This window comes from Aptenodytes patagonicus, chromosome 6 (assembly GCF_965638725.1).
Source record: "Aptenodytes patagonicus chromosome 6, bAptPat1.pri.cur, whole genome shotgun sequence".
In the NCBI taxonomy this organism is placed as follows: Eukaryota; Metazoa; Chordata; class Aves; order Sphenisciformes; family Spheniscidae; genus Aptenodytes; species Aptenodytes patagonicus.
In genome coordinates this window covers 51,545,266-51,558,492 of record NC_134954.1, presented here as the reverse complement: position 1 = coordinate 51,558,492, position 13,227 = coordinate 51,545,266, and the positions used below count along the sequence as shown (strand labels likewise).

Here is a 13,227-nt window from a genome sequence, read left to right as displayed (position 1 = left end):
TAAATCATTCACATTGTTTAAGGTACATTGATCAATCTAATGGCTTGTAATAGGCTCCTAATTGCCACTAGGAAAGTACTGCAAGCTTGCATTTGAACGTGAAATGGTTCATGATCTGAGCTGAAATTCACCTTAAGCCTGAGCTCCAGTAATTACAGAACACAGAAGGAGCACAATGAACGGCTCCCAGTCTTTCCTCGCCCTAATCCCAGGACAGGGGGAGGGGGGAGAGGGGAACATACGAATGGGGGGTCCAGCGTATTTTCCTCTTCCAAACCAGCAATTCATTAACGGGCGAAACCTGCAGGAGGATTTATTGGTCATTGTGGACCGAAGAGAACTTTGTAGTGTCAATCATCCCGCCTATTACGCTCCCACATATCTCTATCTGCAGATAGAGAGCTTGCTTAAATCACAGCCAACATTCTGAGTCACGCCGGGCTAAAAACGTGATGTAAAAAGCTAGGACGGTATCAGAAGGAGAAACGCGGGGACAGGACTCTTCCTTCTGTCGTGAGGATGCTCTGGTGAGGCACACGCCTGCTCGCCTGCTCTCCCGTCTGCCCGCACGCTGCTGCTGCCGCTGCTGCTGCTGCTGCTGCTGCTGCTGCTGCTGCTGCTGCTGCTTACCTTCGCCTCTGGCCAGCCCCGCCGGGAGAAGCCGTGGCAGCCGAGGAGCCGGGCGGGCGGAGACCCGCCGGGGTGGGACCGCTGCCGGAAGACTGCCAAGCCAGCGGCTGTGGCCGCGGCTCCTCTGCTTAAAATACGGACCTAATGACCAAGCCATCCGAGCTTCTTTAATAGACTCGTGTGAAAAGGTGGTTTCACGCTCTGCAAACGTGGGTCCAACCGCTTGCTAATTAAACTCCTTCTATTTAGAAACACCTTCATTTTAAGAAAGCTTTATGAACGCTAGCACCGGCTGAATTTCGAACCTGCTGCAGCCTGAGCTTGCCATGTCTAACCTGTGTATCATGACGGCACTGGAAAGCTTGTGAACCAAGAGAGAAAATCCTCGTACAATGTTCCTCATACAATGTTCCTCAGACTTTCCTACCAAGGCAGAAAACAAACCTCTGATGCTGTTGAATAACCTTCCAATAATTGTAGTCATTAAAATCATCATACAGTCTGCAGTCACCTTCCTTCCTTTGACACTAGTCTTTCCCTTGAATTGTTAACGTGTCTTCGGCTGAGATAAACAGAACAAGGGAGGTTTAAAATACACGGTCCAAATAAATTTGGCGGAAGAGAATTAGTTCCACAGACGCGTTTTTGACTGCGCTCAGTAGACGAGAGGATTTCTAAAACTACCGTGCAGATTTTTTAAACGCAGGGTAATATGGGTCGCCCTGTTACTCCTAAACAGTGTCACCTTAGAGATCGAGGGAAAGATGAAAGCCCAGCCTGATGCTCCACCTCGGGGCTCTGCGTGCAGGGGGCAGGAGGAGAGGGGAGCGCATTATGTACCAAACATCGTATGAAAGCTCAAGCAGAAATTGTTGGAGAGTGCCATAATTTTCATTTCCTTTCCATGATCTATTTGATCCCAGTGCTCATTCCCTTTTTATTAACTATAAAAGATTTCCTTCTGCTCAAAAGCTGCACTTCATCTTTACCCACAAATGAAAAACTCTACAGCAGAAAGAATTCAGTGGACTCAACAGGCACCACGGTCTGTATTTTAACACCATCTCTGTATACGCTTCCCCCTTTTAATACCTACTCTTGGGCAGAATAGTGGGGAAGCCTTTTCTTAACTGAAGTTATTAATTTATCGCCAGGTCCCCTTCTGCGTTGCTCTGATAATCAATGGTGGTTTCTAGATCATGTAAATGAAAACTGTAATTGAGGGAGAGAGCGGGGTTCGCACGGAAGTCGGGCTGCTAAAAAAAAAATTAAGAAATCTGGCAGGACGCAATTATGTGTCTCGGCGATGAGCAGTTTGCCTGTTTCCTGCCCACGTCCCTTCTGTTTGGCAGCAAATGAGGCTGCTTCTCTTGAACTTGGAGGGGTTTGCCCCTTTGCCACCCGTAACACCCATGTGTAAAACTCCGTGCCCCTCCTAGGACTCAGGGGAAATTGTACAGCAACCTTACATTCAACTGCTGTTAAATCGATTTATTTGGAAAATATTTGGCAGCTCTTTCCCAGAGCTCTGTTTGAACAGAAGAGCCATTCCATCTGACGCTCCTGAATATGAACCCAGGAGCCTCCCAATCAGCTTTAATGAACGAATTGTTTCCCAGCTTTACCTCCTAAAGACAGCAACTTTAGTAGTTGCACGGATCAAAAGGCACGCGTAAAGGGAAGATGGGAAACAATATTGTTCAAAGGAAGTGAACTGTTGCATTTAATTAGGCTATTCTTCTTTATTAGTATTCATATTGAGATTTTTTTTAAGATTTATGTTGATTTAACGGTAATGTATTTATGATGTAAATATATTCCGAGATGAAAACGTCACGGATCAATTGTAAAGGACCCGGATACATAATTTTAAAAAATCAGTTTCAGTTTATATGAGGTTCTCACCCCACTTTCGCTTCTTAGTCAGATTTGTTTATGCAGAATCGACATTTAATAGTGCTAATTGCACTCCAGTTAAATTGCCCTGATTGCAGAAAGGGAAGCAATTTTCGTGCTCTCTGTCTGGGTTTGGAAGAAATTGTTTTATATTCACCTCTTTATAAAGAAGTGGAGATAAGGCACCGAGCCTTTGCACAAATTGCACTTATGGGCTGACTGGCAGCATTCAGGCGCTATAATAGAGCATTATTTGGCCGTTTTGAATAATGTAAAGCATTTGCTGAAAGCTATTCTCCTGAAAATTGCTTTAACTTTTAAAAGGGTGATGATTCACTCCAAACCAGGCCTTTGTTACATTGTCGTTATCCCCCCAAATGTTTTAAGTCAGCTCAACACTTTAGCATAACACACTGATCTTTGTTTAAAAACTCGATTTTTGGAGTATGAAAAAATCTGCCAGAAAATACTTGACCCCCTGAAGATTTGAGCAGCGTTCCCCCTTTCGCCGCCATTCGCTCAGCCTTTCCACCGCCTGCCTCGGTCCTGCGGATTTTGGTTACTTTTCCGATTACAAAGGGGGCGAGGAGATAGATGTGAGGCAGGCAGAGCCATCCGTCTGCCTCCCGGCACAACAGAAACCCCACTTTGCTGTGGGAGCGCAAGCGGGCAGCGGATGCCTTTACTCGCTGATGCAGAGGCAACATTTTCAAACGTCACGCTCTCGATCTGCCTTCCAGCTTATTTTATTTATGACTTTCCCCGAGGAGAGGGGAAAGACCCTCTCCCCCCGCCGCCCCGGGGTTGGCCAGAAGCGCCTCGCTGCCACTTGACGACCACCTCGGCAGGCTCCTGGGAAGGAGCGGGAGGAAGGAAGGAGGGGAGGAAGGAAGGGAGGGAGGAAGGAATGGAAGGGAGGAAGGAAAGGAAGGGGAGGAAGGGAGGAAGGAAGGGAGGGAGGAAGGCAGGGAAGAAGGGAAGAAGGGGAGGAAGGGGAGGAAGGGAGGAAGGGAGGAATGGAAGGGAGGAAGGCGGGAAGGGGAAGGGGAAGGGGAAGGGGAAGGGGAAGGGAAGGGAAGGGAAGGGAAGGGAAGGGAAGGGAAGGGAAGGGAAGGGAAGGGAAGGGAAGGGAAGGGAAGGGAAGGGAAGGGAAGGGAAGGGAAGGGAAGGGAAGGGAAGGGAAGGGAAGGGAAGGGAAGGGAAGGGAAGGGAAGGGAAGGGAAGGGAAAGGGAAGGGAAGGGAAGGGAAGGGAAGGGAAGGGTGGAAGGAAGGAAGGAAAGGGAGGAAGGGAGGGAGGGAAGGAGGAAGTAAGGGAGGGAGGGAGGGAGGGAGGGAGTCACCTGTTGGGCGATTGCTCCCGGGTGCCCCTGTCGGACTCCTCGCCTCGCCCGCGGGAGTTATGTCGCTCCCCCCGCCACCGCCTTTCAATCGCCTCCACCCGTCGAGCGTTACAGCCCCCCTGGGTAAAGCCGCCGCTTATGATCTGCTCCAGGCAGACCTTTCGGAGAGAGGGTTTGCAATGCGCTCCCCGGACCCCTGCGCTGGCTGCGAGTCAATGTGGAAAGCATTAAGCGCAGAACAGTATTTCCTCCTACTGCCCCGGCTCTGTTCAATACGCGGCGACAAAAAGACGAGCGCCCTTTGAAAATAGCCTTAGGCGTTTAAATAACAGATAATCTCCAGGGACATCCTTCCCTAGCGTGGCAGGCGTCCTGCAGATTGCATAACACAATGTACAACAAAACGCAGTGCCCGCCTTATTTAGGCACGGAAAAAAAATATATCAAAACAAGTCAAGAAAAGCGAAATCCCCTCAAACTCGCGGTTTCTCCATCTTGCTCCTTAGCGATGCCTATTTTGCATCTGCTAGGAGGTTTTACACTGGATGGCCGAGGCGGCACCGAGGAGAAGGAAATATTGACTCAAATGCAGAGCAAGCACCCGGCGTTGCTTGAACGCACTCGTATTTCTGGTTCAGAACTGTACCCAGCTGCGCTGGGGACGGCAGAAGCTGAGGGAAAAGCTCCTGCTCCCAGCCTCACAGAGACGGTCGCAATGATGAAAAGTTGCACGCCTATTGATCTTCCGCGGACACAGTACGGGCAAGTTCTAGCCAATTACTTACGAAGCCTCCAATAATTACAAATCAAAGGGACTAGCTTGCAAGACATTGAGGAGCCGAGGTTTGGACTTACATTTCGCACATGCAGAGAGCAGGTAAAGTCTCTGTCGCTCACTGGGCGTGTGGAGCGTGCACAGTACAGAGGCCACAGGCAAGTGCTGGGGAGGCTTATTCCAGCAGCGCCCTAGCACTGCTAGCAGGGAGCGAGCCTTCTGCCATTAGCAGCACTGTTTCCACGGGGGTATACGAGGCTTGAAAAACGTGCTGCAGGCTGCGAATTTGACTTCCAAAGTATTTTGCCGGGGATTACTCTGTGAAATAAAATCCTCTCTCTTAAGCGACGGGATGTCATATGCCCCTCGTCCCCCCTTCCCGCCCCGGTACGAGAGCAAAGGGATGCCTGTCGGTTCCCTGCCTTTGGAATTTTTTGGCGCTACATACAACTAAAAAGCCTCCTCAGTTCCTTTTGCAAAGAAAGTAAGAAATACGTTGTGCCCGGAATCACTTTTAGCATTTAGCAAAGCAAAACCAAAAAATCAACGTGTTTTCATAAAATGTCATCAGGCGCTGTTAGGTTATTCGTATCCAGCACGGACAGCTGCCCAATGGCCTGTAAGGGAAGCGAAGGGCCTGTTGAATAAAAGCAGTGCAGGTGCGGTTTACTGGACGCGAGGATCGCAGGTGACTGAGTAAGCAGCGGGGGATCTAACGCCTCCTGCACAGTTTACAGGCGACGGCGGAGCGGCGTCAGGCGTGACACCAGCCCTCCGCCGACGCTGACCCCCGCTCTCGACTCCTGCCCTCTGCGGCTCTCCCCGCTCCTCCCGCAGCCCGCCGGTGCCGGGGCAGCGTCACCCCGGCCGCACGTCTCCCGGCTTCTGTCGGCGGGAGTCACAACCCGGCGGGCGGCCGGGGTTTGTAGTTAATTGCGGCGCGATCGCCGCAGTCCGGAGCGGGGAGTTTTTTCCCCGCGCGCTGACTGGCACGCGCCCCGAGCCCCGGCGCCGGCACCTCCGCGCAGCCTGATTGGCTGCCGGGCCGCTCCGGCCCGCTCCGCCCGCGCCCTCATTGGGCGAGCGCCGCCGCCAGCGGTACTTCAAAGCGGGCGCTGCCCGCACTTAGGCAGAGTTTAGCCCCGCCGAGCCGGAGTGTCCTTAGTGCCGCCGGGCAGCGCGGGGCGCACACCGAGCGCCGTCCCCCTCGCCCCACCGCCCAGCCCAGGGACGTGCTATGGCTACGTCTATCCTCGGGGTAAGTCGGCACCGCGCGCTTCCGTGCGGCTTCTCGGCGGCGGTTCGCTGCCCTCTGGAAGAACTGTTGCTGCCGCCGCGTTGCGGCCGCCCCTCGTGCGGATCGCGCTGACCCGCGGGCGAGAGGTAATCCCGGCCCGCCTCGGGGGATTTCACTGCGGGTTTCCCATCGGGTCGTTCGCGAAGAGTTTAGTCTGAACACTGGCTTGGCCGGAGAGAAGTCGGGCCGCTTGTGCCTTGTTTTGTTTTCTAATTTGTGTTTCTGCTTTGTGGTTTTTCTCTTAACTCGAAGTGCTACGGTAGACTTCCAAAGATTTTTTGCTAGCTCGGCTTTGCGCGTGGCGCCGGTCGGAAGGCTCCGCGCCCCGCTTGCCTTTCTGCCATCTCGTTTTTCCGCCGCTCCTGCACGGTGGCTCGAGGAGGCGCCGCGTTTCGTTCCCACGGGATTTTTGGTTGACGGCGGTGGGCTCGAGCAGCCCGGCGCTGCGCGGGGCGTCCCGAGCCGCGCTCTCGGAACACGCGTGTCGCTCGTCCCCGCCGGGATCCGCTTCCGATGTAAATCCCTCGGGCGCCGAGGTCGGTCCCCGGCGGAAAACGAGTTGTGCCGAGCGGGGCAGGGCTGGAGCCTTCCTCCAAAATAAGAGAAAACTTTTCCCGCGGTGCCGCTCGTCGCGCCGCGGTTCCACCCGCGCCTCCGCGTCCCCGCGGGAGCCTGGCGAGGCGGCAGGGGTGAGGCTGACGGGCCGGCTTTGTCTCTCCCGCAGGAAGAGCCGAGATTTGGAACGACTCCCCTGGCCATGCTGGCCGCCACCTGCAACAAGATCGGCAACACCAGCCCCCTGACCACCCTGCCCGAGTCCAGCGCCTTCGCCAAAGGGGGCTTCCACCCCTGGAAACGCTCCACCTCCAGCTGCAACCTGGGCTCCAGCCTCTCGGGCTTCACGGTGGCCACGAGCAGGGGCTCCAGCGGACTGGCCAGCGGCACGGGCACCGCCAACAGCGCCTTCTGCCTGGCCTCCACCTCGCCCACCTCGTCGGCCTTCAGCAGCGACTACGGCGGCCTCTTCTCCAACTCGGCGGCGGCGGCGGGCGTGTCCCCGCAGGAGCCCGGCGGGCAGTCGGCCTTCATCTCCAAAGTGCACAGCTCGGCGGCCGAGAGCCTCTACCCGCGGGTGGGCATGGCGCACCCCTACGAGTCCTGGTACAAGTCGGGCTTCCACTCCACGCTCTCGGCGGGCGAGGTGGCCAACGGGGCGGCCTCCTCCTGGTGGGACGTGCACACCAACCCGGGCTCCTGGCTGGAGGTGCAGAACCCGGCGGGGGGGCTGCAGAGCTCGCTGCACTCGGGCGCCCCCCAGGCCTCGCTGCACTCCCAGCTGGGCACCTACAACCCCGACTTCAGCTCCCTCACCCACTCCGCCTTCAGCTCCACCGGCCTGGGCTCCACGGCCGCCTCGCACCTGCTCTCCACCAGCCAGCACCTGCTCACCCAGGAGGGCTTCAAGCCCGTGCTGCCCTCCTACACGGACTCCAGCGCGGCGGTGGCGGCGGCCAGCGCCATGATCTCGGGCGCCGCCGCCGCCGCCGGGGGCGGCTCGGCCCGCTCCGCCCGCCGCTACTCGGGCCGCGCCACCTGCGACTGCCCCAACTGCCAGGAGGCCGAGCGGCTGGGGCCGGCGGGGGCCAGCCTGCGGCGCAAGGGGCTGCACAGCTGCCACATCCCCGGCTGCGGCAAGGTGTACGGCAAGACCTCGCACCTGAAGGCGCACCTGCGCTGGCACACGGGCGAGCGGCCCTTCGTCTGCAACTGGCTCTTCTGCGGGAAGCGCTTCACCCGCTCCGACGAGCTGCAGCGGCACCTGCGGACTCACACGGGCGAGAAGCGCTTCGCCTGCCCCGTCTGCAACAAGCGCTTCATGCGCAGCGACCACCTGAGCAAACACATCAAAACGCACAACGGGGGCGGCGGGGGCAAAAAGGGCAGCGACAGCGACACGGACGCCAGCAACCTGGAGACGCCGCGCTCCGAGTCCCCCGACCTCATCCTGCACGAGGGGGTGGGCGCCGCCGCCCGCGCACCGGGCAAGGAACCTACCGCGGGGCCCGGCGACTCCTAGGGGCAGCGCCGCCCGGCCCGGCCCCGCGCCGCCGGCGAGCCCCCGGGAGCCGCCCGGACTCTGCTCCGCGCCGGCCGGAGGGACGCGAGCCGCCCCGCCGCGGGCGGCGCCCGGGGCCGCAGCGGTGGCGGGCGGGCCGGCGGACGGCGGGGCCGGAGAGGCGCGGCCCCCCCGACCCGCCCGGCCGGTAGGTACAAAGTGACACTTTCTTCCGTTTCCTCTTCCTTTTCTGTTGGAAGGAAAGCATCCTAAGAGAGGCTTAAGGTGAGAAATCAAGCTGCAAGTCCGAGACGGTTCCTCTGTATCTCATAAACATCTGTATAAATAGGGTTCAAAAAAGAGAAGAAAACAAAAAAAAAAAAAGAAAACCAGATCGTGTTCGCTTATTTTTCTTGTAAATGTTGATCTGATAGGGGGGTTGGGGATTTTTTTTTTTTATTGGTGAATTCCTGAAATTCAGGGAGGTTTTGGGGGTTTTGGTTCTTTTTTTTATTATTATTTTAAATTTCTGATGCACTTTGTGGAAGTCAGTATATATGTAAAAGATATTTAAAATGTTGAGTTAACATTTCACTCAAACACACGTAAGTTAAGGTCTCTTAAAGAAATTAAATGCGTTTATCTGTATGGAAAAAATCTTGACATATTTTCATTTTGGTATTATTAAAGGACTCTGAACAATATACTCGCGGGTTTGTTCTTCTTCGTGCCCCCTCCTTCCCCCCGCCCAGCCCTCGCAGGGGTCAGGTTTTTAGTGGGAGCCCCCGCATCCCCCCCCAGCCCTCCTTACAGTGACCGTGATTAAAAATACGGCAGGCAGTGATAGCCGGGTGGGGAAGGAACCGGCCCCCGAGCCAGCGGGGCTGAAGCGCTCCGGTCGCCCTTTTCAAACCGCCTTAGTTTTGGGGTTTTGTTTGTTTGGTTGGGGTTGTTTGTTTGTTTTTGAAACAAATTTAAACCGAGCCCGAGCCCCGCTAGACCAGCCGGGACCCACGCCGAGCCCTAGGCGCCTTTGGCGAAACCGGCCCCAAAATGGAGTGAAACCGACCTGTGCTGAGGAACTATTTATTTAATTTAAAAAGCGTTTAGCGCCACAAGGCTGCCTAGGTTGGGAGGTGATCTCGGGGGAATAAATCGCTAGAGTCAATACTCCGGAAAAGACATTTCATGCCTAAATGAAAATCTTGTTAAATGTTATTAATTTTGACTTAGAGCACACAGCAGCCCCCTGTGCCTTGTATTCCCTTATTAGGGATTCATGTCTTATCAAATATCTAATTAATCTCCTAGACATCATTTGTTCTGGCCAACTTTATCTCAGCTGGTCCGCGGGGAAAACTCCGAATATTCTCGGTGACAAAGCTCCCTTGAAGATCCTTTTAATTGTCCAAATTAACTGCACCAAATTTGCATGTCAAACGGTAAAGGGCAACCTGAGATAAAATGTAAACGTTTTAAAAGCCCCAAACTAAGCACTTGATTTGATAACTAGGCTTTTTAATGTTATGGAAGACAACTGCTCCTTTCCTTTTCAAAGACAGTTGATCTATGCAAATAGTGAATTGGAAATGCTTATGTCCCCATGCAGTCAAATGGTCCTTGCATGTTATTTGAATATCAGTGGCTCTGCTATTGAAAAGGTTCAAGGATGCTCTCTGACTTCTTTGTGATTACTCAGTGCAGCGTCTTATTCTGAAGAAAAAAAACTCAGGAATAATTAAAGGCTGGGCTAAGGCCTGGGAACACATTTGGGACAGGAATCTCATTTAGACAGGCTCTTTCAAAATAAGGCACAGTTAAATTGACCAGAAGGCAATTATTGAAATGAAAATTATTTTCACTCCCTTTGTCTCCTGACCACCAACCTAACAGCCACAGTATTTTTTTAAAGGCAAATTGTTAAATGAGATAATTGTGTTATTAAAAAAAAAGGGGGGGGGGGAAGGGAAAAAAAAGTTAATTTAGTCTGCCCGGTACAGATTGGAGGAATACAAATATTTTAATCCTCCATAAAACAGGGAATGCAAATAACATCAGGAAGCGGATTCTGCTGTCGGCCACCAACTGGAATAAAGACGTTGCGTTAAAGAAAATACATCTGCCGTGAATACTAATAACCGCGCCACTGTTGCACAAAAGCGGCCGGGCAGCGCCGACACCGCCTGTGCCCCGGGGAGGCGGCGGGAGCCCGGCGGGCCGTTCCGCGGACAGGGGCGAGGAAGCCCGCCGGGAGCCGCACCGCGCATCTGGCTGCCGGCAGCACCCTCCCCGGGAGCCGCTCCGGAATTTTTCTGGCCGAAAGCATCCCGGCAAGGTCCCTTTTCTCCCGCCCCCGCCCCGCCGGCGGCTGGGTGCCGGCAGGTTTGCCGGCGGGCAGGGGAGGGGAGAGGAGAGGAGGGGAGGGGAGGGCGGACAAGGGGAGCGGGCGAGGGGGACGTGCTCGGGCAGGGGTAAAATAAACAGCGGGCTGGCTCGCCGGGCGGCGGGACACGGCTCCCCTCCCTGCCGGCTGGTGTTGGGGTTGCGGAGGAATGCACCCGTGCGGGGTGCTGGGCAGAAGTCAGCTTTGTTTTCGATTTATAATAAAACACATCAAAGGAAACCATCCAGGTCCAGTTTCTGCCAGGCCGGGGTTACAATTCTCAGCTCAATGATCAAGGACCTCTTTGCATTGCCTTTGCCCCTTCGGGTCAGAAAACGTCCATCACTCACAGACTCCCCAGAAATGAAGAAGGGAGCAGCTCTGGGCCGCAGAGCCGGTTCGTTTAACCAGGAAAATAGAAAGCATGTCACCTTTTTAAAAATAAATGACACCATTCTTTCGTACATGTTGGCGATAATTATATGGTCTGGGGAACTTTTACACAAAGAAAAACTAAAGAACAGGCGGTGTGAGAACCGAAAAATAAATCCGATTTCACTTTTTGAATCCGTGGTTCAGCAGCAACTCTTTAGGGGGAAGACGCTAACCCGAGAGCAGGAAAGCACCGGGAAAGGGATTGCTGGCCTCCCGGGCTCCGGCGGGGAGGGAGGCCGAGGGCAGAGCCGGGCCCCCCGCCGCCTTGGCCCCGCTCGCCCCGGGCTCGCCCGTGAGCTGAGCCCAGCTCCCATTTACAGCTCGCTGGAGCAACCGCTTCCCGTTCCCACGCCTCGCGGACAGCAGCTTCACGCCGGCTCCTCGAGCCCGTTCAAACGCGGCTAAAAACCAGCCAGCGGCAGCAACCACAAACCGACGGGAAAAGGTAAAATGCCAGGAGAAATTATTCAGTGAACGTCGTTCGATCGCCGAGTCCCCGGTTCGCAGGAAGCGTGTCCCCTGCCCCCCGCGGCGAATCACAGCCCTAACGGCTCGTTTTACACTTAAAAGGTAACATTAACGTTTTTGTTCTAATGAGATAATATGTAAACACCCGATCCCGTGCCCGGACGGTTTCTTAATTGCGTCTTTCAATTCAAACGGAAACTTTATCTGCGGGAGCTGTAATTTATTTGCAGCCATTATCTGTTCGCCTCTCCCACCCTTCCAAAACGCAGATGAAGGGAGTCTGACGGAAAGCCCGCCCCTTTGGGTAATCGGTGCGCTAAGTGTTTATTTTAAGTGAGAGTAATTTAGCTACAAATTTCCTCAAGGAATAACATTCTTAACACATTAAAAAAAAAAAATCCAGCCTGAACACCGGGGTTTGCGGTCGCGCCTGGCGCTGCCCCGGCCCGGGCCGCACGGCGGCTCCTGGGCGCCATCTAGAGGCCCGCGCCGCTCCGCCGCTCCCGCGGCCAGGCGGCAGGCTCGGGGGCGCGGCCGGAGCCCGCCGCGGGGGCGGGGGCGCTGCGCGGGCCGGGCCGCGGCGAGCAGCCGGCGGCGGGAGCGCGGGGAGGCCGCGGCGGCTGGAGGGGGGCGGGAGCGGCGGGGCCGGGCCCCCGGGAGCGGGCGGGCGGGCGGACTGGCTGGCTGGGGTGAACTTCTGCGGGAGACGGCGGGGGCGGGACGGGCCCGCGGCGGCGGCAGCGCGCACCCACCTGAGGGGAGACGGCGGCGCGGCGGGGGCGCGGCGGAGCGGCCGGCTCGCGCTGTGCAGCTCCTCCGGGGCCGTCACCTGACCGGGCGGGTGGGCCCTCAACAGTTAATGCCGGCACCCCGCCGCGGGTGGGTCACCGCTCCCCGCCCACCGCGCGGCTCTGTGGGCCGGCCCCGCACCTGCGGCCGTCCGGGGGGCCGGGCGCGGCTCCCGGCGGGCACCCGCCGGCGGGCACCGGGCGAGACACCGCCGCCGCCTTCGCGCCGCTGTTTTAACACAAACCCGCGGCAGTGCCTATTTCCGAGATGTGCTAATTGCTACCTGGATGGCAGGGCGCGAAGTCCTTGTCCGTTTCCTAGTACAAAGTAGGTTGCTAGAAAATTTGAAATTGCCTTTCAGCCTAAAGCTGCCTTACCTGAATGTCATAATTACAGTAATTATGTACATCCAAATTACATGCTAATTAAATTAGAATCAAATCGTTCTAAATCGAAATCAAATGAGGTAGCGAGAATTAATCAATGACAACATAAATAGAGAGCTTCCTTCAGGGATATTTATTGTAACGATCCAAGCAGGAACCCGATCTGGAAGTCACCTGTTTATTTACTTTCGGAACAGTAATAATTTACGGTTCAGCATTAACTTTAAACGATCGGTTCCGCGGGGCGGCAGAGCTAAAGGGCGGCCCGGGAACACCCCCGCCTGAGGACGGAGGCTTTCCGCCGCCCACCTCCAGGCGAAGCCCTGGCCGCCCCGAGGGCCGCTCGACGGAGCCGGCGGGGGCGGGAGCCCGCCCTGCCCCGCCGCCGCCCTCAGCGCGGGGCCGAGCCCCTGCCCCAGCCCGCCGGGGCCGCGCGGCGGCGGAGCGGCCGCTCGTTAGAGCCGCCCGCCCGCGGGGAGCCGCCGGCCCTCCCTCGGCTCTAACTTCTCCCGCTCCGGCCCCGGGGAGCCCCAGCTCCTGCCCCCGGCGGAGGGCTGCGCCGCAGGGCCCCGTTCCTCCCCGTCAGGCTGAGGGAGCCACCTCACGGCGCCGCGGTCCCCGGCCGCGCAGCCCCGCCGTGCGGCGGAGGGTTAACCCTATTCCGCGTCTTCCACGAAAAAAAAACCCAGATGCTCTTACCGTCATCTGTGAACCGACAGCACCTCCTACAGGGCCCCGGCGCGCTCTGCCGAGCAGCCGCGCTGAGGGCCC

The 13,227-nt window shown here is 56.3% G+C and overlaps 1 protein-coding gene across 1 annotated transcript; it reads left to right on the top strand.

The window, feature by feature from the left end:
* The first annotated feature begins 5,807 nt into the window (after window positions 1-5,807).
* Window positions 5,808-8,016, top strand: SP9 (Sp9 transcription factor). The gene is made up of 2 exons (XM_076340759.1): window positions 5,808-5,900; window positions 6,664-8,016. The coding sequence occupies exons 1-2, from the start codon at window positions 5,880-5,882 to the stop codon at window positions 8,014-8,016; spliced, it is 1,374 nt and encodes a 457-aa protein (XP_076196874.1). The 5' UTR covers window positions 5,808-5,879.
* Window positions 8,017-13,227: the final 5,211 nt, after the last annotated feature.

Bases quoted from the DNA above. Each gene is read 5' to 3' on its own strand.
- SP9 (XM_076340759.1), top strand. From the start codon at position 5,880: ATGGCTACGTCTATCCTCGGG. The intron at 5,901-6,663 runs GTAAGTCGGCAC...TCTCTCCCGCAG, and splicing joins TGGCTACGTCTATCCTCGGG to GAAGAGCCGAGATTTGGAAC.